The sequence below is a fragment of the Stigmatopora nigra genome, chromosome 2, assembly GCF_051989575.1.
Source record: "Stigmatopora nigra isolate UIUO_SnigA chromosome 2, RoL_Snig_1.1, whole genome shotgun sequence".
NCBI classification, from domain to species: Eukaryota; Metazoa; Chordata; class Actinopteri; order Syngnathiformes; family Syngnathidae; genus Stigmatopora; species Stigmatopora nigra.
In genome coordinates, this window is record NC_135509.1 from 14,735,568 (window position 1) to 14,762,236 (window position 26,669).

Here is a 26,669-nt window from a genome sequence, read left to right on the forward strand (position 1 = left end):
CTGTCGCCCTTTGGTTGATCACTACACCATGTAGGTCAGTAAATGGAATAAGAAGAAAAAGAAAGAAAAATCTTTTTAATTTATATTAAACACTTAGTCATACTTTTCAGCAAAAGGTTATATTCCGAACTGCCTTCGGCAGTTCGGAAGACAGTTGAAGGACCTGTATGTGCGAAAGGCGTTCTCGGGTCGGCCTTCGGCCGACCCTCGACCGCTTGCTTGGTCAGTGAACCGCCGACACCGGGAAGCGAACTCACGTTCTCTCGGTGCAAAGGCGAGTGTGCAACCCACTACACCAACTCGTGCCCCACTTATAGATGGGTGTTGAAACGTTTTATCCAAGGAAATGGGGGTGAAACACTTAGTCATTTTTTGACAAAACGCTTCATCCACCACTGAATACTTATACACTTAAACACTTAGGCATTAGAACTTATTCTTTTAACTGAATAATATTGGGAAAATCTTTGCCTGCACTTGGATTTGAACCCTGGACTCCATTGGTGGAAGACTGATGACTTATCCACTGGGCCACCACCCTGTGAGAGAAAGCAGTAGTACTTGTAGTTTTATCTCATTCATTTGCCTGAATAATATTGGGAAAATCTTTGTAAGCACTAGGATTTGAACCCAAGACCAAAGAGGTGGTAAACTGATGACTTATCCACTAGGCCATCACACTCCAAGAGTAATCACTAGTATTTGTTGTTTTGACTCTTTTCACTCCCAAATCATACTTAGTACTTTATGGTATTATGCTTTTTTGCTTTAAAAATGACATAGTATAGTAAGACTTTTGTCTTTTTAAAACAACATAGTATAGTAAGGCTTTTTTTCTTAAAAAACGACATAGTATAGTAAGGCTTTTTTTCTTAAAAAACGACATAGTATACTAAGGCTTTTTTTCTTAAAAAACGACATAGTATACTAAGGCTTTTTTTCTTAAAAAACGACATAGTATACTAAGGCTTTTTTTCACAAAAAATGACATAGTATACTAAGGCTTTTTTTCACAAAAAATGACATAGTATAGTAAGGCTTTTTTTTCTTGAACGACATAGTATAATAAGGCTTTTTTTCTTAAAAAAAACGACATAGTATAGTAAGGCTTTTTTTCTTAAAAAACGACTTAGTATAGTAAGGCTTTTTTTCTTAAAAAACGACATAGTATACTAAGGCTTTTTTTCTTAAAAAACGACATAGTATAGTAAGGCTTTTTTTCTTAAAAAAACGACATAGTATAGTAAGGCTTTTTTCTTAAAAAAACGACATAGTATAGTAAGGCTTTTTGCTTAAAAAACGACATAGTATAGTAAGGCTTTTTGCTTAAAAAACGACATAGTATAGTAAGGCTTTTTTCTTAAATACGACATAGTATAGTAAGGCTTTTTTTCCTTAAAAAACGACATAGTATAGTAAGGCTTTTTTTCTTAAAAAACGACATAGTATAGTAAGGCTTTTTTTCTTAAAAAACGACATAGTATAGTAAGGCTTAATGCCTGTGAAATTCACGGCCCGCCACTGGATGTAATACAGTAAATGCTAAACTGCACTTCTCCATAAGTATCTTTTTAGTTAGATTGTTATTAGGCGTAAAAACAAAGGGCAGAGATTTGAACGTTTCTTTGTAAAAGAGGAGAGGACACGTTGGCTAATTAAAGAGTTAAAGCTAGAAGCTACATAGATGATAAAAAATAAAAATAAAACATTGCGGGAGGTGTACCTTTGTTTTAATTCCCTGCACGCTTTACCTGAGGAATGATATGCCGGCAAACCAGTTAACACCGGCCTACAGAGGAGGGTGTATAAAAGAAAAGTGCAAACAATTTCAAGAGGCAATGAAAAGGTCTTGTTTAAAGGTAGAGCTCTATGTATGAAAAATGAAGAAAATCACAACAAAATGGTTACCACTTCAAAAAAAAAAAATCTATACACATTGCATGTTTTTTTTCTTTTTTTAAAGTGACGGAGCCAGTTAGAATTCTAAACAGTAGTCAGATTTTAGCAGCAAATTCTCTCTTCTTAATAAATATAGAATATAAATGTCTGTCGTGCCACATTGAGGCCAAACCTTGAATAAGGGTGGAGGGTTGGGGGGGGGGGGGGGGGGGGGTAGATTGGGAGTCACACTTTTGGACAAGCAACCCAAGTGGTTTGTACTGCTGATGAGGATGATGAAGAAAAGGATTCTCCACCGCAATCCAGCAGTGAGACTGTACAAATCATGAGATTCTTTCCAAAATAGCCTACAAAAAATTCAGTCCAAAGAATCTAAAACAGCATGCTTTGTCTTCGGCTCTTCCCGTTACCTGTTAAAAAAACAAACAATAAAAGAAATTAAAACTAAATGTCAAATAAATCTAAGAATAAAAACTCTAACTTTTTAAAATGAAAATATTTATCTTCATTTATAGTTAAAATTCTAAACTAAGAAAAAAAAACCTACACTAAAACAAAGAATTCAAACTAAATTGGCAAAATAAATCCAGTCATCATGACAAAAAAAAGGAACATTTTAAAACCTAACCCTTGAACTGTGATTGGTTCAAATATGCTTCTTTTATTGTAATATTCAGGTGGGTAAGTTTAGGCTTACCAAAACATTTCAACATGAAATTGTTTCTTTTTGGATAAACATTAGCTGTTTGTATAAGGAATTTATGCCACCTTGTGGATACATCTCCAAGACTTGGCTGCTGAAATGTCTTAAAATATTCTCAACAATATCAAGGCTTGATGAACCAATCAAATAGATTTGGCTAATACCTGACTCTGGGTATGAAGAGTTCCTAAAACCGGGGTCTCTTTGCAGCTGGACCTCCTTCAACGTGAATATGGAGATATCTAACAGAGAATGGGATAGGTCAGAGTTAGCGTGTGTGTATGGGTGAGGAAAATGATTACTATATATTTGACAAAATCTTAAAATAATTCAGGATTGTTTTGTTGCAGGTAGCCCTCAACTCATTCCATGCCATTGACAGACATAATATTATACTAGACATTAAATCCATTTCCCCTGGGACCGCTCTTATTACTGCCATTGACGGCAATCACTGCCAACCTTCCCAGGAGAAATAGATTGCACGTGTATCACTGTCAATAGCAACCAATAAGTTGATGCTTCTTAAAAACACGTTAAAAATCAGACATTTTCCAGCCAATTCTGATCTTCTCATTAGCTAATGAAAGTGGAAGGATTTCCAGTTGGTTCATTTTTTTTTCTTTCTGAAAGCGGCCCTCAAAAGAAAAAAAAAAAGTTTGGACACCCCTTTTGTAAGGCTTCCTGCCAAGTCTACTTGGCTAGGTTGCCATCTTCTTACTCACTCTCTGGCAGTGTGCGCACGCGAGGCCCCAGGCTCCCAAAGTACGGCTGCCCCGTGGCTTCATCTGCAGACAGTCTCTTTCTAGACTCGTACTGTTACGCCCAGCCACACCACAAAAAAAAAACAACAACAAAAAAAATCGGGTCAAGCGGCATTTCGCGGCACATGAGATTTCTGGGGGATGACGGCGAGAGAGAGCCTCACTTTGAGGAAGGACATCAGCAGGTCGACGCCATCCGGGTCCAGTCTGCGGATAAGGGAGAAAAGAGAGAAGGCCGAGGAAAGGCAAAGTGAGTCATAGATGCTGGTTGGCTGGCCTCAGGAAGGAAACACAGTCAACTGTTCCACAGGATTTCCTTACGGGAAGTAGGGCGCGCGCACACACATTCATCTACAGTAAACACCACTCATACGGCCTTGACCCTTAAGTAGCCTCTTCTTCTACCTCTTGTAGCCTAATTTACCCAAGAGAGCAATTTGTTTCTTGCTTTTTGTAGAGTGTAGTCCTCACTACGCTAACGAGGCCAAACTTTTTTTCCAAAACATAGTTGATCAAAGTCGGTATAAGTGGATTTAATTTACAATCTGGAACTAAAGCAGCATTAATACATCTGCTGAATGGTAAAAAATGAAAGCTGACCTGGGTGCATGGTTGATGAGCGCCTGGGTTTTGTACTTTGGGAATTTGTGGGACTTGAACTCCTCCATAGAAGAGATCCCAGGCCAGTTGTCCTCGGTGGGGGTGCCTGAAAGAAGAGACACAGATTATTTTTTCTGAATTTATTGAGCTATTGGTGCCCTTAAAAGTGCTTGGAAAAAATATTTATATTACTCTCTATACATGGAACTCATAAGTTTGGAGTAGACGTAATGAAAAATGTTAAAATATTTATTCATTATAAGAGCCAAGTATCCTCGGAAGTGTCACGGTGGTGCTGGAGTCTATCCCAGCCAATTATAGGCAGCAGTGTATAATTAATACATTTAAATATCAATATTAAATGTATATTTTTATTTGTTAAATTAAGCCAAAATAATAATTTCAAATGTGAAGGAATTGTTTATGTACATTTATTCATATGGAATTAAATGCAGTGATTTGGTTGAAATAATTAGTTTAATAATACAATTTACAAAAGCATAAGTGCATTAAACATTAAGGAATTAAATACTTTTTTTGCATTTTTTTTTAATGGGCTTAATCAAAACATTTTTTTAAATTAAAAAAGTTTTTAAAAATGCAAGAATTCATTATTTGTGCACATTTAACAGTATTATATTTGAAGATATTAAGGAATGTATCATAATGAGAAAATGAACAAACATAATACACCCTTGTATCATCTTAAATATGGATATACTGACAACAAAATACTACACTTAATAAAAAGTTGAATCTGAACTGCTGACTTTTCATAATTCAACTGATTTAAAGAAATGAAATTAAAAAAAATGTCATCATAAACCTGCTATTTTACCAAAATCCAGCAAAATGTGCTACTACTGAAGAGAACTGCCACTAGGGGGAAATGAGTACTCACCCAGAAGCCTGAAGATGAGGTGCAACTCGTCGTCCACCGTAGATCCGGGAAACAGGGGCCTGCCTGCGGCCATCTCATAGAAGATGCAGCCCACGCCCCTGTCAGGAACCCACGGTGTAGGTGGCATGAGCACAATTATTAAAAGTTATTTTTTTCACAGTCTGTGCCCTTCCAAAGTAGGACAAGGTCATTCAAAGAAAGAAGGTGGCAAATTGTAACAGAAAATAGATGACTCTGGCTAATTATACCCTGCCTTTGACTATATGCAAGGTCCTCCAATGAAATAGAACATCACAATTCGGACAAGAAAACATTATCGACTCATCAAATTGATCCACTCACCACATGTCAATCTGTGTGGAGTACTCAGAAGAACCCAGCAAGACATCAGGGGGTCGGTACCACAAAGTGACCACCTCATTAGAGTATGTTTTAGTCGGCACAGACTTGGCTCTGGCGAGACCTGCAGGAAAAATTCCCCCCAAAAATTAAAAAATCAGACAAATCTTTTTTCACAGCACAGGCGAAACTGTCAAATTTTACCAAAGTCAGCCAGTTTGAGTTCCCCCCTGTCGTTGATGAGTAAATTTTGGGGTTTCAGATCTCGGTGGAGAACTTTCCGCCGGTGACAGTACGCTAAACCGCGCAGGATTTGGAAGAGAAATATCTGAAGAGAAGAAAAAAAAAACTTGAGGATGAGCGCAAAGAAAGATTTGCATGAAGAACACACAAAAAAACATTTGTTTTAGCAGATTCACATGCACATTTGGTAACAATCAATTCAATTATCGAATGAGTAGCTGGGATTGGCTTCGGCACCCCCTATGACATTTGTAAGGATAAGCAGTACAGAATATAGTATATTTTTTTAACAGTGTAGCCTATCTATTCGAGCCAATTATAGGCACGAAGCAGGGGACACCCTCAATTGTTTGCCAGCCAATCGCAGTATTTTATATTCCATTTTTACTCACATATAAGCTGTACCATTAAAATGCCTTAAAAATCATTGAATTTTACAATTTCTCGTATATAAGCCGCCCCAAGATTCACAAATTTTCACCTCCATATTTATGGTTTCAATAGGAAGTACAAATGTTGTACTTTGAAGGGAAAATCTTGTGGGATTTCTACGATACTGTGAGAATCAAAAGCACATTATTCGGGTCAATATTGAAAGGAATTAATCCATCCAGTCATGGTTGCTTTCTTACTGCAAAACAGAAAATAACCAACAAATAGTCAATGTTAATTTGCCTGCATCTACTGGTGAAAAAGAGCATGGCAAGTCTTGAGCACATATAAGCCGTAACCTTGATTCAGTCATCTATTTATTGTTATAAATACGGCTTATATGCGAGAAATATATTAATTAAGCAGGGGCATCCCACAATTATAACAACAACAAAACTCAGAAACGCAAGTGCTAATTTTAAACAAATAACCCCCATTTTTATGGTTTTAATAGAAAGTACAAATGTGTTACTTTGAAGGGAAAATCTTAAGAAACTCATCGCACGTGGGATTTCTAAGATACTGTAAGAATCAAAAGCAACACTCAGACAACTTATTTTAAAATGAATGATTATTTTTTTTAATCCCATCAGCATTTAGCTTTTACTCATGCCAATCTTATTTTCTCAGGGAATTGACCATCAATATTGTGAATTTTACTGTTTGGCAGGCTAGCAATAAACTCGCCAGGGGACTATATGTACTGAATACATGGACAGACAGAGACATCTCGCTGCCGCCCACCAGCAGGGGTCTCTCATATACAGTGCTCATCTTCAATAGTTGACAAGCCACCTGCAGGTGCTCGCTCACCTTGACATTTTGCATGCTCAGGATGTTCCCACAATCATCCATGTACTGTTTAAGGTCTTTGTCCTACACCACAGGGGGAAAAAATGTCAGTGTAGGCAAGGAATGAATAATATTTGTATCCCTGTTGGCCAAGTTTGTGTGTTTTTGTCAGCAAAGCACTCACCAGGTACTCAAAGACCAGCGTCAGGGACTTTTCAGTATGCACGATATCGTGGAGCGTCACAATGTTGGCGTGCTTTAAGTCCTTTAATAGCGATACTGCCAGAAAAAAAAAACAACAGCCGTCAGCAATAATGTGATAATATACCCAAAAAAAGAGGAAACAAGACAAGGGAGATGATTGCATTTTTTTTTAAATAAGAAAAAGACTTTTGCAAAGGGTAGACATCAATATGAGAGTCAAATTTGTATTTATTATTAATATATCTTGTTTGATCACCTTAAAACGCATGCAAAGAAAGAAGGTGATGTGAAGGTGATGAAAAGTGACATACCCTCCCGAATGGCTGTGCATGGCGCCCCCTCTTCATGCTCCAACCTGATCTCCTTCAGAGCCACCAAGTTGTCGGTTAGCTTGCTTCTCCCCTTGAAGACTGTAGCATAGGTGCCCTACAGCAGAAAAATGAGGGGTTGTGTTAAAAAATTAAAATAAAAAAATTAACAGACACTTAAATCTGTTTTTCATTTCTCTGACCATTGACAGCCTATGATTCAGTTTCTTTCTGGTCTCGAAAAAATGCCACTTATACTTCCATGCCACTTAAACTTCCATGCCACATATATACATACATACTCTTTATTGTGGATTCTTTGGCTGGTGTGATTTATACTCGGCTGGAAATTATAGCCCAAAAAAAAGCTTAGGACAGTCCTCCTTTTCTCAGTGGAGACAAAATTATGTCAAATATGAATGGAATTACTTACAAGTTATAACTTTTTTATTTTAATTTCATTCTTTTTTTTATCCGAAATAGTATTGTTGTATGTAGAAGGAAACAACATCAGACTACAAGTCTCATCCTCTTTGGCTAGTATTGTCTTAACCATTTATGATTGAGGAACAAAGTACAAATATCTCAAGTTTGGACTTCAAGAGAAAACTTTGGCATACCTCTCCCAGTTTGTCTAATTTCACGTAGGTCTCCAGTTTTCCAAATCCAATCTCCGACTGTAGGAACGAAAGAACAAGAGATGAAGACACATGGCCGTGCGAGAACGACGTCCTTATTAGCGACGAGCAAACGGACACCACAATGACTCCTTTTGACGGCTTGGCATTGGCCCCGGGGAAGTCACATAACCGCCACCGACATTGTAGCTAATCGCTTGTGACAAATGGCTGTTGGCTCTCAGAATTGGAAATAACGCTTAATTAAAGAAAATGCAGTCAGGCATATCAAAGTCAAAACTAAAATGTTATTCTATGGGTCTTGGATTTGGCTTAGAACACCGCCCGCCCGCACGCCCGCCCGGCTTTAGCAAAGTACTCCCTAAGATGTTTTTGTTAGTCGCCTACTAATCAGTTTAAAAGGAACTACAATTACAGACTTTGATGTTCATCATCCACGGTTAATAGTGGTTAATAATCATTGAATTACTTTTCTGCAGTATACAATAATACCCTCCTCCATCATTAACAGTCCAGACAAATCCTAAATCTACAATAGAGAAGGTCCCTACATAGTCATGGTTTAGGAACTGGTGGCAGATTTTAAAATAAATGAATTAAAATAAATAAAAAGAACTTTATACATAGTGGGGCAAAGAAAAATGGATAACATTGTTGATCAATTCAAAAATTAATGTATATTGATGGCTCTAGTTGTTTTAAACATTGTAATTTCTATTCTTTTATTAAAAAAACATTATTCAGTGGATTTTATTTGATTCTATTCATTCCTTTTAAATGCTTTATTGACTATTTCCTATCAAAATGTATGTAAAAATATAAGTGTATATTAAATTATGAATTATCTATTGATTTCTGTTTCTTGAACAGTAAAAAAAAAAAAGACGCAGTGAACAAGGTAACAATATTGAAAAACTGGGGTCAACTAAAATACTTCCTGCTTTCATTCTTCTTTTATTGTCAGATTTATTCAATGTCAGTGTTGACGTCCCGCGACTCCTATTAAATAGTGACAGACTGGAAAATTACAATCCAATTAATAGAAAGATAAATAAGAATGTAATATTATAGCATTTAGGTAGCCGAAATGTATTACACTAAGTTGTTGTATATTTTTTATTTATGTGGTCTTTTTATGTTCTTGTTTGGAACCCCCGACACCCCCGCTTACCAGTGATGCCCTACGGGACCGCCGACTAAGCGGCTGATCAAAGGGTGGGCTGCTAAACTGCAACTTCTCCAAATAGCCGTCAGGTATCCGGATATCGGCTGGCAGGGACAGACGCTTATTCAGGTCCTGCACGTGGAGACAGAGCACATAATGCCATAGAGTCAGTTAAGAGAATAAACAAAACAAAACAAAAAAACAGTAAGTAACAGAGCAAACATACTGAAGAAATAATGACTGACAGTTTAAGCAAATACAGAGAAATTCAGTACACGGAAAGTTGCAGGTATAAAAACATGGATGTTGAGGAGTTCTGGGTAAAAAAAACTGTAGGAACAACAGAGAATAAAAAGCATTATTCTTTCCTATTTGTTACATAAGTGCATACACTCTCCAAACATTTCCCATCATGCATTTCCTTTCTTTGTTAGATTATTGTTAATCCGGCCTCTTGGTAGCGGCTTTAATGCAACTTCTGAGCCCTTTCTGAGTAGTGATAAAATTATAATAAAGCTGAAAAAGAATTACTTACAATGTATTATAATATTTTTTTTAAATTTAGAAATGCATCAGCTGGTCAATTTATTTTGTCTTCTGAGGTAAAAAATGTGAGTTACATGACCAGGATTTTGATCTTCTGAAACTGATGATAAAATCTCATTTATTCTAATTACAATGAATGTCTTGGATCGCATGCTATTAAACGCAATTTAAAAAGATAGGATGTATGCCACTTGGGGAAGAAAAAAAGCGCAAATGATTCTCATTGCAACGACAAAGCAGTTCCTCCTCTCTTCTGGGCGATGAGAGGTCACCAAGGCCAAGTAATGACATCCCTCACGTGACCTTTGCATCCCCCCTGCTGCTGACCAATCAAGCTGCCCTAATCTGTTACAACCCAGAAGCCCATCTGGCCCGTATTACGATAATCCATGTGATGTAATTCCAAGCAGCAATGGCTTCCACTCATCAACAGCAGGACACCTGATGATAGGAAGTGGGATTTCCTCAACTTGATACTTGTTGTCAAACATTCACAGGACGTTTATAACTAGGGTCATACTTCTTAGTAATGGCTCTTCTTTAGAACATTTTATGGAAAATTCAGAGTAACACTTCTAAACTGCACTAAATGACCATATTTTCCGGACTGTAAATCGCACTTTTTTTGCTGCAATTAATTATACACAGGTGTGATGTATATATCTTTTTTTTCACCCTAATCTATTTTTTTATGCTGTTAATATGTTACACTAACAAGTGCTTATTTTGACATTATTTTAATGTATAAAATTGTACAACTGAGCATAAGTGGTACAGAAAATGAATTAATGTTATATAATTTATACTCCAGCGCAACATATATATTTTCTTCTCTTTCATTGGGCATTCTTTGGCTAGTACGACTTATACTCTAAGTCTTATTGGTGCAATTTATAGTCCTGAAAAATATGGTAATTTAGTGCAGTTAAGAAGTGTTATTCTGAACCTTCCAAATAGTTAGGTATCATAAAATCTTTGTTAACTGTAAGAATTGGATATGATGATTTTCTTTTTAATAATCAAACATCATAAATACTTCAGCGAGTACTTACGAAAATTTATTCTGATTAAACTACTTAAGTGATTGCCTGAATTTCACCACATGAGACCATTATTAAATTTAAATTTTAATGTTGATATCAACATTTTAATTAAAAACAAAAGTCCAAATAAATAAACTTTTTTTTTAACAGTAAAAGAAATGACATGATAGGTCACTGACAAACATGCAGAGTACCTCTCTGACATATGCCAGTTGCACATTCCTTAATCCAATAAGAAGCCATTAAAATTAATTGAATTGGCTTTGTGAGTAAACAAACCCAGCAAGTGAATACACATTCAAATCCTCATCAAAAGTCCCCAGTTCAACATAGAATCAATATTCTTTCTGGGCTTTTAATGCTTTTTTATCTCTTAAGAAATCATCAACATTCTAAGGATTCTACTGCTGCAAAAAGTGCAGTCTGTCCTATAAAACAATAACCACATTTAAGCAAAGTAAGCACTAGAACAGCATCACAATCTGCCACCAATGACTGTGTGGGTGTGTGAAAAGGGTAAGGGGTGGCACAGGGAAACTGATTATATTTATTTTAAACAGACATGAAAAACATGCTGTGCATCCAAGTAGGTGGACTATGTGTGTCGGTTTGACCTTGCGTAGGCCACTAAGCAGCTTTTGCGCCTACACTTTAGTTACAACGCACAACATTAATGCACCTTCTATTACATAACGCCATACTAATACATCGGTAATACGACTCGCACATTTACTTGGGTCTGTCGTTGAGGTCATAACTCACTATATATATGCATTTGACTTTTTAGAGTTAACCAACTGGAAGATACGGGTTCACCGCCCAATGTTATAGCAGTGTCACTCTGTCCAGCTAATTTATTATAATAACTTTTGCACAAGTTTTAGTACAAGAGTGAATATATTCTACCATGTGTTAGGAAAGTGTGGTTAAGTCAATGTTGGAAAATGAAGTTTTAAAAGAGAAGGGACAGTTGCTGACCTCTGCAGAGATGCGTCGGTTGCCGCGGTTTCTCAAGCAGACACCTGAGGGTGATTGCACCTCATCTGAAGATGTGCCAGATGCTTGGTCGCTCTCTCCATCAGAACCCATTTTCAGGTTCTCGTGCACAATATCTGCAAGGAGGAAAGATCAGGAGGAGAAATTAAGGTGGGATGGAAGACGGAGTCTGCTATGTAGGTTGCACTTGCTTGTAATTGTTGGATTGGTTCAAAGTAGTGCAAATATTACAGAAGGTAGTAACAGCAACACAACTGAGATAACATATCTGAGGTGACTATGTGTAATAATTTGTTGTTATTCTGCGTTCCATATGAGTATTTCACCCTGCTATTTGACATGGGGTGAATCCAAAACTCCACTAAGTTTAACTGTAGTGAAAAACAAGTCTGTCTTAAATATTGCATGCAATATAAATGCTGTTTATCAGAAAAAGCAAATGCATAACTCTTGTTAAGTATTTTCGTTTCCAAAAAGTGACAAATATCGTCATCTTTAATTTCATCAAAATATCAAAATGTGACTTTGGGGTACATCGCCCACCAATATTTAAATGAATTATTTATTATTTAAAAACAATGAATATTAATATATAATACATGTAATATATAAGTTGTTTATGCAAAAATATTTGTATTTTTTGGAGGTGGGGGGGTATTTTTTGCAGGTGAGAAAAATATTTTTTCACCCATTTATAGATCTATAAATCTGTACCAATGTTTACACTTTAAAACTACAACTGTTAAAACATGCAGAAGAGGTCAAACTTAAAAACTACTGTATTCAAAGGTGCTTTTTTTAAGACATAAAATAAATCCATTTACTACAAAAGATGCTTTGGTGTGGTGTCATTCTCACCGAGGCGACTACCGTTGCGAGGCATTGTCATGAGTGAGCCCAGGCCTCCACCGATGACGCTCTGGGGCCGCCGCAGTGGCGGCTTCTTAAAGGAGCCCGTGTATTGGTGCAGAAAGGAGTGGACACTGCGGGCTGACGGAGGGCGACCATTTTTCATGACTGGCTCTGCTAGCACAAAAGAAACATAAAAAGAAATGGATGGAGATGCCAAAGAATGCCTTGGGTTGCATTAAACCTCCAAACTGTTACTTTTTCCCATATAGTCCGTTGCATTGATGCAACTTTGTGTTTGAGTAATACTACTGAGCAAGAGTTTTCCTCATCACTGTGTTATAACCAGTGGCAAAGAGAGAAGCACACATTAAGAAAAGCAACACAGCTATATGTTGATTGGAAAAAGGCAATTGTTCTGCAATAGCTTGAAAATGGACTGAGTTTTTGCCAAAATAGCATTGCCACATGTCACATATTTAGATTTAAAATCATATTGATCCCAAAGGTAGGCACTGCCCTTTATTGGTTAGTGACAATTCCAATTGTGATTGCCTTTTTCCTTAATTTTGTAATTTTAGATTAGATTATATATAACTTTATTTCATCCCGAATTTGGGAAATTTCTTGGTTGCAGTAGCAAGACAAACAAGACACAGACAATGTAGACCTAGGTAAAAAAAAAGTGGTTCTATGGTATATAAACGTTTCTTATATAATTGATAGATCCAATCGGCGGTGTGGCGAATCTGCGCTAGTCGATCCGCAAAGTCTCGTGGTATTACTGTAGTACTATATTTCAATAGAAGTACGAGACCATGTGTGTATGTGCCTCAAGAGAATTGAATTGGGATTGCACTGCTCATTCTAGTGAGGAAGACTTCATCAACCAAGGTTCAGTATATTATATTTCTATATTTTGAAAGGAGGATTGTTAAAACACGGATCATCCCGTAGAAAACAAGCAACTTGTAAAATCAGCATTGAAAATATGGCCTTACCAAACAGTATAAAATATAAACTTCTTGATCCCCCTCTCCCTGCTGCCTTATCTCTCAGCAGCTGTTGTCACTGCTTGCCCAAGTTATGACTGTTACATAATCACATCAGGACCGGAGTGCTTTCCCCTGAATCACACAGTTGAGATCACATCTCAACCAGCTACTCCATTCTACCGCCTCTTGAGCCTACTTTCTGGCGCACAGGCTGCACACATCCCATCGCACATAATCCTGAAGTGAATCACTACACAAAAGTAATTTGCAACATCCAGAGACAAAGAGAGCAGAGGGACAAGGACAAAAGACAAGTCAGGAAACCTGATAGAAGGCCTGGGAGCCGTTTGCTTAACTGTGTAGGCAACGGAGTAGTACTGAAAGAGAAGAAAGACTGAAAGTTGCTATGGGGATCTCATGGAGAATTTGTGAATTCCTCAAAAACTCGAGCACCATGGCAACAAGGCAGTGGAACACTCCCTGCTGGGCTACCTGTCGCTGTTGGGAATATCTCATCTGATCTCATTTTCTGTACCCCTTTATCCTCATTAGGGTTTACCATGCATGTTTTTGGATTACCCGGAGGAAACCCAAACAGGCCCGGGGAGAACATGCAAACTCCACACAGATGGAGCCACCTGGATTTGAACCCAGGACCTCAGAGCTGTTGGGAATATATTGTTTTCCCATTGTTCTAACAAAGGAATTGTTTGCCTGGCCAAAACGTTCATAATTTTCCATTCAGATTTAAAAAAAATAAGCAAAATATAGCATTTAGAACATTGTACAGTTAAGTAAAGCAGTTATATTGGTGTCGAGTTGGCATATAGCCAACTTTATTAAAAATATTCAGTACCGACTTTCTGGGTCAGCGTTTGATAGAAATGTGAGATGTTGGGTTTGGTGACAAGACAAATCCAGTTCATTAATATTCGGCTCACTAATTCCCATTTCAAACACAGAGTTGGCAGACAGTGTTCCAGATCAGAATGATGTTCAACTAATACTCAGAGACACTCGCGTGTAACAATCCCCAAAGCATACTTGATTAATGGAGATTTTTCTGTCACTTTTGCACACTTTCAGGATACATTACACACAGTTAAATAATCAGGGTATGGACTGGCAACCTGAAAGAAAAAAGTATTTTAAGCACCATAAAAGTTCCTTAATGAGAACGAGTGCAACTCAGATAATCTGGCCAAAGAGTTTTTAAGGAGTTTTTGGAAGAGTCCAATTTGGACACTTACCATGATCCTTCAAAGCATTTTCCTCAATGGTCATTTGTTCAGCCAGCTCGGAAAGCGACTCGTCGATAGTGTGGCTGCCTCGCAGTGTCTGTGAGAACCGCCGTTTTAAGCGCTTCATCTTTTCCATGGAGCTCTCGGGAAGAGGTGGCCTGCAGCATGACAGAAGACAAAGTGTACACGTCAAAGGAGATAAAAGGTAATAGTTGTACTCTGGGTATCTATCTATCTATTCACTGCAGGCCTTGACATATTACTTGACAAATAAACAGCTGTGTCCGGAATCATTTTTGTGCAGTAAAATATAGACTAAGTTGGACATTTTGTAGTTTTGCTCTTTGAACATACATTCACACATTCAATCATTCCTTACTCTTTAATCACTATGTAAGTATAGCAACTGGACTTTTTAGTAAATTATCCCTCCCCCCAAAACATGTGTGCATGCACATACTTGCATTTCATATAGAAATATACCAAATAAAGCTCTATATACTAATTAGAACGTAGTGATTTGGTATATCAATCCAAAAACAAACTGAGTCATATAAAGTGTGCTGGCTCTGAAGAAATAAACGTCATTCGCCTGCAGCCATGTTTCACAATCCCACATCCAGATAGAATATTTAATGCCTCAGTGATTGACTGGACAACAATGACTCTGGCCAAGCGGCACCGTAATGTTAATGATGACTCTGCTCATTGGGGCGCATTACTCAACATCCCGCCGTTAAGAAAACATGACGAGTCGGTGAGAGATTCTCTCAGGCTGAAGTTAAAAGGCTTTATCTAAACTGCCCGAGGAAAGGGTATGAAAATGAAGAGAGATGACCTGGAGACATTTGGCAGCCATTGCAAAGAGCCAGAATTCACTACCTTGACAGATCAGGACATGTATCGCTGATGAATAAAAAGATGGGATAACAACAGAGGTGCCCCCCTCACCAACACTGATGTATTGCATACAGCCTTAAATATGGCTGACACTAAACATGTCGAATTTGAATCATTCGTCACAAAACTTTATCGCCAATAGCCGAGAAGATTCCAATCCAAGCCACTGTAAAGTGCAACTGGATTCAGCAGCAGCGTGTTTCTATGGTAACTTTGGAATGCATAGCATTCAGTTTTTTTTAATACTTGTTTTGCTCAAAAGTTACACACACATGGACACAGAATTTAAAAAAAAAAGTGATTCAGTTGTAACATTTATCCAGAATGTTGTTTACAGATATCTCGCTTCTGCTTCGAGAGAGAGCGTCCATAAATTCGTGTGAGAGTTAGTTAACAGCTATAGGCCAATGGTGAAGAAGACAGAGACTAAGTATCGTGCATATGTTATTATGTTAGTTATGTCATTTTTGGAATTATGTTGTTGAATCTGACTGTGTGTTAAAATGCCAGTTCATTTTAAAAGTGAAGACACTGCTGTAATCAATCAATTTAGCTGAATGTCAAGGTGTAGACATAGAAGTTTAACTATTAGCATTTTGAATTTCAGAACAATCTTTATGAGTTCCGGGACTATTCATCATCCCTTTGGCTATCGTATGTACTTTGCCTTCGAACATTTCATGCTTTCCAAACTAAGCACTAGAAGTCACGATCCCCAAATTCAAACTAGGATATATTTTACATTCCTAAAGTCGTCGTTGTGTTTTCTGTCTGACAAACGTTCAAATTACTGTGGGGAGAAAAGCGAAAGGGAATGTCAACTGGCATGTCATAACAGCTGCACATCGGTCAGTTGCACCCGGCGACAATAGCAAAAAGCACAAGCATGCAGTCTGTCACATCAACATGACATAACAATGATTTTTGCACACACATTTAGTTAATTGTTGTAGCTCTTATAATATTAAGAATGGAATACTTGACTCTGTTTCCAAAATTATCCAGCCAGAATGCTCATTTACTGCTGTGGGCATTTCCACTCTTTAATTGGAATACTACTCTTTGTGTTTCATCTCTTTGAACGTGTTTAGATTGAGTGCAAGGAAAAAATATTGAGTGCTGAACATTGATTCGGAGAGAAAAATGCCAAAACATTGCAAGTCAGACAAGTTCAGGCATGTCACACTTAAGTACTGTAGGCACGGTTTATATATGTCAGTAAAAAGTGCGTGCAGAAAACTAGGTCAAAGAAAATTTTAGAGGAAATTGACCAGAAATCGGACCAGAAGTAAAATTAAACATCACAGTGTCAACAGGCCTAAAATTGATAACATGCCGGCAATTCAAAATTTGTGATTGATTTGTAGTATTTGATGGGATTACCATGAATCACTTTAATGTGAAGCTTATTCTTTCTCTTTTGAATCATACAGTATGGTTGCTTAAAATTTAATGAGACATTTAAATCTCATTAGTTACCAAACAGAATCAAAGCACTAGGCTGCTGTCCCGTGTTCCATGCCGTGGATTGGGGGCTTTGGACATGATGCCTGATCCCTGCTAAGTAGGCTGGTCCAAGATCTGAGCCCCAAAGCCACTGGGACTGCGCCAGAGGTGGCAATAGGGGGAACCAGTAATGTGGAGGGGTCTAAGCGTCGGAGGATTGGGGATTTGTTGCCATAGCAACTTGGTTTTTTTCACATTTCTAAAGTGCAGACATTCAATGAGGCTGTGTGCATAATGATGTTCCATCTCCCATCTTGCATCCCCTTCACTTTGACGTATGCACTGTAACCCCTAAATCACAGGTGTGGTCAGCAATTCAGAAATAGCAATGACAAATTGGTCATGAAACCAAGTTTCAGAGGCAAATTATCATCTCCTTGCATTCAACCACTTTATCACTGAGGCATGAAGGGGAAGGTCAGGAATCCCACAATTAGGACCCAACCTTGGGGCATCAATGGGCATACAAAGCAAAATAGTTCATCTGCAAAATAGTTCAGGCCACAGGGTACTGTCTGGGCCACCAACAAAAATAGAAAAATGCAAGGTCATAAACTCCTCTTGACCCCATAGTGGGACTTTGTCAACCAGTTGTCGGGTGTCAAGCAAGGTCTACTACAAGAAGCACTGATGTGACATTAACAAACTCAACTGCAACACATAAATCCTTATAGTCAATAATTTTCTGAGATATTGCCTTTTGAAGCAAACTCTTGGGCCTCTATATTAATCAGACATGGTTTGAATTTTTTTTACTTTAGACATTTTTTGATTTGAGTGAAAATGACTTGATTTTGTTTCGCTGTTTCATGCTGTGCTTTTCATGTCATTCGATATTTATCCTGAACAGCTCCCTCTGAGTAATCCGAGACAACTGCATGCATTATGTTGCATAGTTGTATAGTACAAATGGGTTTCACAATTGCAACATGACACACTGTGGTTACATTATAAGGTGGCTTAATCACCAACATAAAGCTTGTTGCTTGTTTAAAACAAAAAAACAAAAATACACTGCTGGAGGCATATAGCATGATGGCTGACTGGCGCATGATTCATGGGTGAGATCAGCCTAGTCCCATTAAAGAGCATACTGTTCTCACTCGGACCAAGACAATGAGGACATGAGTGGAAGAGCTGGCTTTATCATGAGATTCTTAGTTTGTTACATAAAGAATGCATTGTATGATCGAACCATGTGGACTAGAAGAGGGGGGGGGGGGGGGGGGGGGTCTGTGATATGTGGTGACTGCCAATTCTGCTCTCCATTAAGAACGAATACATAAAGGATTTTACATGACCTTTAAATGCACAAGCCTAGCACGGATACCAGAAAAATAAAGATAGGTGAAGCAACAAAGTTTTTTTCTTCTAACTGACAAATCCCTCCACTTCATTTTAATGTTGTATCACCTCTAACTCTAGAGCCCTTGTTTCAAGTACTGCAATTTCAATGCATGGGACTGAAGACCCAAACGGGGTCAGAACTGTTTCTTTGACAAAAAAGGGTCTGAAAAAAGCATTGAGTCATTGGGGGTGTCAGATTATCCTAAAATGTAATACCAGTGCCTAAATTTGAGCTAAGAACCCCCCTGAAACTATGTATTTTTTTCCTTCCGACACTTGCAGATGGCCATGTAGCTTCCTCCATATTGACCTTTTCCACCAACAACCCTAACGCATTGCCCTATACAACACCTGTTTAGCTGGTAGACAGGTGCATGATGATAGGCTTTAGAGGTGGCCAAAAGGGCGAGTAGATGTAAAGCCAAAAATGTTACACAGTTCCATAAATCTCCCAGGCAAGGAGACTGGACGGTTGGCCTGATTAACACCGCTGCTATGGTTACAACAGCTTGAGTGAAAGGTTCACTCTGATGTAAGTGCTCTCCTGTGACCTGGCCCTAGGACCTGATCAAATGGCTACTTTAATGGTAACGAACTTTGAGGGAGAATCAATGTGAGATAAAACATTTGTGAGTGGCAAAAAAAGTTTCCAAGTTTGGCAAAACTGTGCAAGATGTCACAGATTTATGACAATGATCGAATCTTACAATGGCAACCTAACAAGAGGTTAGAAAAGCGCTATGTAAAGTATCTTTTTCCCTTTTTGTTGGATTTTTTTAAGTTTAAAGAAAGGAAAAATAAACCGGTTGACTGGAATTATTACACCTTTTGTAGTATTTGTGTCAACCTACCACTCATATATGGCAATCAAGTAATAGAAGTAATGATGAGTGTGCATATAACAAACCTTAATCCACAGAATTGAACAATCTGTTCATTGTTTTGATAAAAATTGTGCTCAACCTGAATGGGGAGGTACTAAAACCCCATGACTCACTTGATCTTAAGCTCAAGCATTCTAGTAGTGACAAGAAGAATAGTCACATGCACACTTAAGAGTTGATGATAGACACAGTGTGAAAGGGGGAACGGAGAGTCTCAATGACCGAATGGGAGCTCATCTGTTAGTGACTCACTGAAAAAACATTGTGTGCAGCGTGTCCTCAGATTTCACTTCATTTCTCCCAAAATGATTTATTTACAATGAATAGTGTTTCGGCGAACGAGTGGTTAGAGCGTGGGCCTTGCAGTTCCTGGGTCGAGGGTTTGACCCCAGGTCGGTCTTTACTTTGTGGAGTTTGCGTGTTCTTCCTGGGCTTGCGTGGGTTTTATATGGGTACTCCGGTTTCCTCCCACGTCCCTAAAACATGCATAGTATGCTGTGTAGACACTCCAATTCGCCTCCAGGTATTGAATTGGATGCTTTTGATTCAATCAGTGGTTCTATTTGATTATTATTATGCTTTTATTTTGATCAAGAACAATATTATTATTACAAAAGAAAGTATAAGCAGTTTTTTTTGTATGAGCAAAGGATTATGGCAATTTCAATTTATTTCCTGATTTAGGCTTTTTGTATGTTCAGTTACATTTTATTACGGAAATTACTTAATGGAACGTATCTCTTATTATCCCAAAGCATCATTGTAAATTCCAAAGATGGTTATAAAACAGTGTTGGATAGTCGACAGGCATTAAATTCAGTTTTGTACTTGTGATATTGAGTATTTGTTTCCAGTGTATTACGTGTTGATCCTGTGTCTAGCACCGCAAAAGGAAGATTGTATTTACACACATGAAACATCGAGCCACAGAAGTCATCTAAAAACCTGTTTAACGATTTAGCGCTTATCTGTTATGCAAAGATTGCATAATGTCAGAGTAAAAAGTGACCACACAATCATGTTTGTTTATGAAGACTTAAGCTTGCTTACCAAACAGGAATAGCGTACCAACTGGTGTCTTCCAATTCCCTTCACGGGGGGTTTATAGCCTACCCCTAGTTATTCATCACAATACAAAATACCAGGCAGTGACCAGAGAAAGCAACATCTATCCATGTTTTTTCTCTCTTTTTAGAAGCATTTTTATATGGAACATAACTATGCTTAGAGTAATAGTGTTCAGAAGGAAACGTCTGAAGGACAACCCGGATGTATGTATATTTAGTTTTGCCAGGCCTAGGACATGAAGACTGGTGTGTGTTTTTGGTTATTTAACCAATGTCAATAAAGCATCGCAGCTTGGCTGTTGGTTCGACCGAGACTCCCATCTTTTGCTCGCATGTTACGGCTGCACGTAGGTTCGTCGTATGCGTTGATTGCCTTGGAAACTTTCAAGAGAGAACACTAACAGCTAGTTTGCCACCCTGGCCTTTTGGCCAAGTCGTGCTCCTGGAGTCCTGACCTGGATGAGGGGGACGGATCACGGACCTGTTCCAACTGTTTGCAAATTGACATCTCAGTCGATTAATGGCGCTTCTCTGTAAAGGCGGAAAATGAATTACAAACGTGACACTGGGGAGTTAATCACTCGGGCGTGGCCGCGTGGGCTCATCAGATCGGAGTTAACACAGCTGGGGAGCATCAGCATGGCCCAGCAACAACATTAGAGAGACACCCCCGACTCAATTATCCACCCCAACCACAGCTCCACTAGCAAACTCAGCAGGGCCTCGCTGCCTTTCAACACTGTTAAAAGGGAACAACAAGCCATGCGGCTATCCATTTAGGGGGCCACGCAGCAAGAAGGGGTTATCGCGCAATCGTTGCCATATCAAAGAGCTAACAAACGCAGCAGAGCGGCTTTTGTAGTCTCTGCGGTTACCCTGATGTTTATCTGTGAACGTTTATGTTAACAATCTCGGACAGCGTTATGCCCATAGTGACATCTCTAAACAGTGGCACCAAACAAAACTCAAAGAAATGCTGCTTTATTAACTTTAGAAAGTGCAACAATTTTACAGTTTCTGTATGCTTGCCAGTCTTCATCCATCTAACCATCAAACAGGATTTTGAGGCAAAGGTGGTCCAATTTTATAATTGTTTTTGCATTTTGCTGTATTATTGTGACACTTTTGGAGGCTGTATTTTTCCTGATCAGTTTAGTGGAGTTCCAAATGATACAATTGTAGAGCCCTTGGAATTCCATCCATAATAAAGCCTAGGTCAGCTGATTGTAGCAGAGTACACACTGTAATGGATGCTCGCCAATCGCACAGCATGTATACAACATTTCACACTCACAGTTCCACCTGCAGTGTGTTAACCAAAAGGTTAAAAATGGTGAGCAATGATGAATGCAAAGTAAAAAGGCAAACACGTTCGATGCAGTTGAAATCGACAAGGGCACTACAGTCCCTTTGTTATGATGCACACTGAGTTTTGACCTCCTGGATGGATTGTTTTCCCACTATTCTCAATGACATTTCAAACTTTTGTGGCGTGAGAAACTCAATCGGCTTTAGAATCAAAGGGAAATTGATCAGGTGATTGATAAAGGCTTACTTTTATCCACAGGGTTTTGGTTTGAATTTTGCATCCTAATTATCGTGATTCACAGTTGAGCTGCGGCAACCTGATTGGGTCTTTAAAATGTCTAGATTTAGAGGTGTCATAAAATATTCTTCAGCGACTAACCGGTTGGGTGAGGCGTTAAGATATTTGCTCGCCCATCTCATTGGAAAGCAAACAGGCTGACAAGCACAACGTTCACCGCTTTCCTGTTTGACGACTACTATCTTCTTCTTTGTACTTTTCAGGAGCCTGGAAAACCGGTTTCATTATTCTGCCTCCCACACACTTACAGTTTTTGTTCTGGATCAAATTGAGGCCGACGTGGGTGGAATGATTAAGAGTAGCTTTGTCAAAATTTTATACGCTCACAAATGTATATTATTTGTCAGTCACACTAACTGTATATATTTGGCAGATTCTTTCGTTATTCAGCAGACTAAAAAAAACACTAGATTGTAATATTCAACAATGATAATAAACCTGTTGAGAATCTCTCAATTACCTCTGATGATAGCACTCAGTAGTAGAACAGAATAGAACATAGGGAACTACTGTTTGGCAGCCAGTATTTCAAATAAAGTACTACAATTATTCAATTTCAATTCTAATGGATGGCTTAAAAAACAAAATTCTAACATTAACTAAATCCATTTTTTAAAAACAACCTTAAAAACGTGAACCATGAAATGGCTAGTACTTGCCAGTACTACTCCTGACTTTTTGACTTCTGATCCTATCCCGATATTCTCAATATATGCTTCGCCAATACTAATTTAATATTCACCCAATGACCCCATATTTGTAGACCAGCGAAAATAATGCATTTCTGAATAGATAAAGCACTGAATAGAATAATGGTACTAATACACGCGTACTGAATTGGATCCAATCATGTGACCAAATCAGATATCCCCAAAAAAATTGTATCGGGCACCATAACAATGTTGAGTCACGACCTAAGATTGCCACAAAATGGTTGAAAAATTCTTAATGAAGCTCCTAAATTCACTTTAAAATAGTCCCTTGGCATCAAGATATGGCATCTTAATACAAAAGCATCTCACATCCTACAAAAGTCTTTGACAGGGCAAATGGTAAAGTTGCGAAAAAGGCAAGTATGAACACTGTCCCCATTCTTAACAACGACCACCCAAACCTATCCAAAAACAGGCAAAGCACGCAATGAGTGTTCGAAGAGTGACGGGAAAAGGCGATAATAGTCCCTCAGCTGTTTTAGACACTCATCGAGTTGACAAGCCACATATGTGGTTATTAGCCTATGGCCCAATCAAGCCAGTTGGCCCAATCCAGACACTCCCAGATTCGGGAATCGGGGAGTGGAGGCGGACAAACCTGTCAAGCATTTGTCCGATGGGGGTAGGGGGGGGTTTAGCCTCTCGGTGCTGGACCCGCTGGGTTATTGCGGACGGGGAAGAAAAAGGAAAGAGTTTGTATTCATGGCTATCTATAGACTGGCGAGTTGCCTGTGACATAGCAGCTGCTCCCTGGAGAGCACTGACACATTAACCTTCAGACAGAAGTCTTGGCCAGACGCTTCACAGTCAGAGTAAAACACCCCTTCTGGTGCTATTCACAAGAATGTGGGTTATTCTTGTTATCAGGGAAAGAGGTGTCCGCTACATACCATTACACAAAATGAGAAAAGTACGATTGAAAATTGTGGGATTTAGTGACAATGTCTAAAGTGTTATGTTCAGGGGAGACTGGATCATCTGCACAGGTGAACTTTAGATGAACTTTTGAATGCAAAACTATTTGGTGTTGGTGAACTGGCTGTTTGCGATAAGGGCGCATGGCAAAATTCACAGCAGGTGATTAACTCGTGTACATTTTCAAGGAATCCGCTTCCTTGCCTGTCTCTGAGTTTTCCTTTGTCTTTGTTCTAACCTTGTGATGACACTGTGTTACACTTTGAATTCACCATGGTGATGCTTCCAACTATCGTAGGAGTGTCCAATAGTTGGACTTTCAAAACTGAAGACGGCCAAATTAACGCTTTGGCTGCCACTAACACAAGTATGGAAACATTACTATTCAAAAGGCAGCCATCCTGAGAATCAAGGCTATCAAATTTCACCCCAAAGTATAATCGATCTTTTTGAGGGTGGGAGTTTATATTGATAATTTGGTACGCATGTTAATGTTTTTGGTGGTAGTTCCAGTAAAGTTAGATGGGATGATGGCATACTGGACCAAAATTCGATCTGCACCAGGACTCGGTGTTGGCGTGGCCACAGCTGTTTCGTAGCAGGTCGGGTTACACCGGTGCATCAATGTCCCCCAAGGTCTTTATCTGGGGGATGGCCCTACGTGGTGCCACCAGCACACGAAACAACTCAGTGGCTTGGAAGAGTAAAACAGCCGCACCTGCCATTCCAAACGCGAAGTGACATTTTGTAGTTTGATAAAACACCAGCACCATCACCATGATTATGATTAATTATTAGTAGTTTCAAACAATTGCTGTCGATGCAGGGCATCGCAAATCCTACTGCTTTAAAAATACAGTCTTCCAATATTCACGGGTGGGAGTCAAGGAACAAGCGAAGAGGCGAATATTCAAATACTCACCAATACATAAAATCTTTTTAAAACAACTCAAACGGCTTATTTTAATGTCTAGACTGAAATCAGAAATACATTAGAGATTGAAAAAATAAATAATGTAAAATACAGTGTAAAGTGAGACCTAACCTGTTGGGAGATATTATTTGGTCTATTTACAAGAAAGCTTATACAGATACCAATACTATCGCCTGCAATTTTAGAAGAAAAAGTTCCAATAAAACTACAGAATGACACAACTTGACATAAACCACTGCAGGTAGTAGTGTAAGACTCATCTCAAGCATGTTTAGATACTTTAAGGCAGTGTTTCCCAAACATTGTGCCGTGAGCAATGGTCAGGTGTTCCGCGGGAAATTCCAAGAAGTCATACAATGTAAAATTCAGAGGGAAAAAAAAAAATGAATATAGCAAGATTAAAATTGAACTATTGCCGAATTAAACTCAAAATAGGTTGAACATTATATTGTAGATGATACTATTCCAAAATACAAATTGTGAAAGTCATTTTGTTGCTTATTTTTTCCTCTAATATTGGATTAAAGAACTTTATTCATCCTGTAATCTGGAAATTTGACTGTCACAGTAGCAAGAGGGTGAGAATACAGACACAGGAAAAGACATTTTGGACATACATAAATAGGCAGTATGTTAATAAATAAATAAAAAGACGTGTTGCTGTAAAGTCGGTGTGAGCACAACATTTTGGGGGCGAAATATTTGGAGAAAAGTCATAAAATTATGCGATTAAAGACTTGACATTTTTGCATCACTCAAAGTGGAAGTTGTTCAGGGTCTGCAGAATCAACTTTTGGTGACAATAGGACAGTGTCAAAAATTTGATTGTGGAATAATTTGGGAGGGATATGTGATTCCTGCAGATAAAACTTTGAGAATGACTTTTGTTGATATAGGCGACATCATTTTAAATGAAAAGATTTTCAGATGTTGGTGTGCCTTGTGATTTTTTCAATTGCAAAAGTGTGCCGCAACTCAAAAAAGGTTGGGAAACACTGCTTTAAGGTAAACAAGAATGACAACATTTGTCATTGCAAAATATCCCTAAATTGATGTGACATGCCAATAGGCAAGTAGATTTCCCAATTTTTCTTTGTTTCTTATCTGTATGCATTTCTTTTACATGTTGCCCACTACATTTTGATACTAAAATAGCACATAACTAAAATACCTTAGTGCAAAATACTTACATTTAAAGAATGTGTAGAAGAAAAGCATGGCTTTGGATGTTTAAATGTCACTAATTGTCCACTAATTGTTGCAATTGTTAAATTTGTAAAATGTAAAGGATCTCAACTTATACCATGTTTTTGACAATATTTGATTGATTGTAAAGATTTAAATGTGCAAAATGTGTGCATCTGAGATCATGCAGGGCATAATAATGATACCAACAGATGGCAATTGACCCATGTACCTACCTTGTACGGATATTTTCCTGATTTAAAATGTTGGGGATGCACAAAATCGTTACAAATGTGAATGTGAAGAGGGACAAAAAGCAGCATTCTATCCACAAATAGTGGAACAGTCAACGAACGCATTTTCCGCGTGGTTGCGAGTCGCCAACGGAGACTGCAGTTTTGATTTCGCTAGCGACATCTAAATCACACAAAATATAGATCTATAGATATATAGACAGATAGATCTATTTTATAAAACACACTCACCAGAAGCGATGAATGCTGCTCCGACGGGAGTCCCCCCCGACCTCGGAGCTTCTTCTGGAGCCGGATGCCGCCGTCTTTCCCTTCTAGCGTGGTGGATGAAAACGCCAACTTCTCTCGTTCTCTGCTGCTTTTTTTGCTTAGATCTTCTTTTTTCTTTTTTTTCTTTACATTGGACAGCCGATGGCGCCCGGTACGGTGCTGTTGGGGATTTCAAAAAACGCTTGTACGACGCGTTCCAGTCGTGTTTTTTTCTCCCAAGCGAGGACGACCATGATAGTAGTGACACACAGACGGGGAATCCGACCGACGACAAGAGCCGAATCCTCTTTACATGGCTATTTTGGGGGAGGAACAGCGCCGCCTCGTGGTCAAATGAGAAAAAAACAGGAAGAGGGGTGATGACAACTACTATAGGCAACACAGGGCCCCCTGTTGACAGAAATATTGAATTGAATGCTATTATTGTTTT

General features: G+C 38.5%; 1 protein-coding gene across 1 annotated transcript; it reads right to left on the minus strand.

The window, feature by feature from the left end:
• Window positions 1-2,099: 2,099 nt before the first annotated feature.
• LOC144181331 (cyclin-dependent kinase 17-like) lies at window positions 2,100-26,543 on the minus strand. The gene is made up of 17 exons (XM_077709734.1): window positions 26,201-26,543; window positions 14,668-14,816; window positions 12,432-12,596; window positions 11,556-11,689; window positions 8,995-9,120; window positions 7,806-7,862; window positions 7,189-7,303; window positions 6,858-6,952; window positions 6,695-6,757; window positions 5,411-5,534; window positions 5,210-5,330; window positions 4,868-4,965; window positions 3,967-4,072; window positions 3,531-3,573; window positions 3,328-3,418; window positions 2,767-2,844; window positions 2,100-2,309 (listed from the first exon to the last, which is right to left on the minus strand). The coding sequence occupies exons 2-17, from the start codon at window positions 14,792-14,794 to the stop codon at window positions 2,272-2,274; spliced, it is 1,581 nt and encodes a 526-aa protein (XP_077565860.1). The 5' UTR covers window positions 14,795-14,816; window positions 26,201-26,543; the 3' UTR covers window positions 2,100-2,271.
• Between the last annotated feature and the right edge of the window lie 126 nt (window positions 26,544-26,669).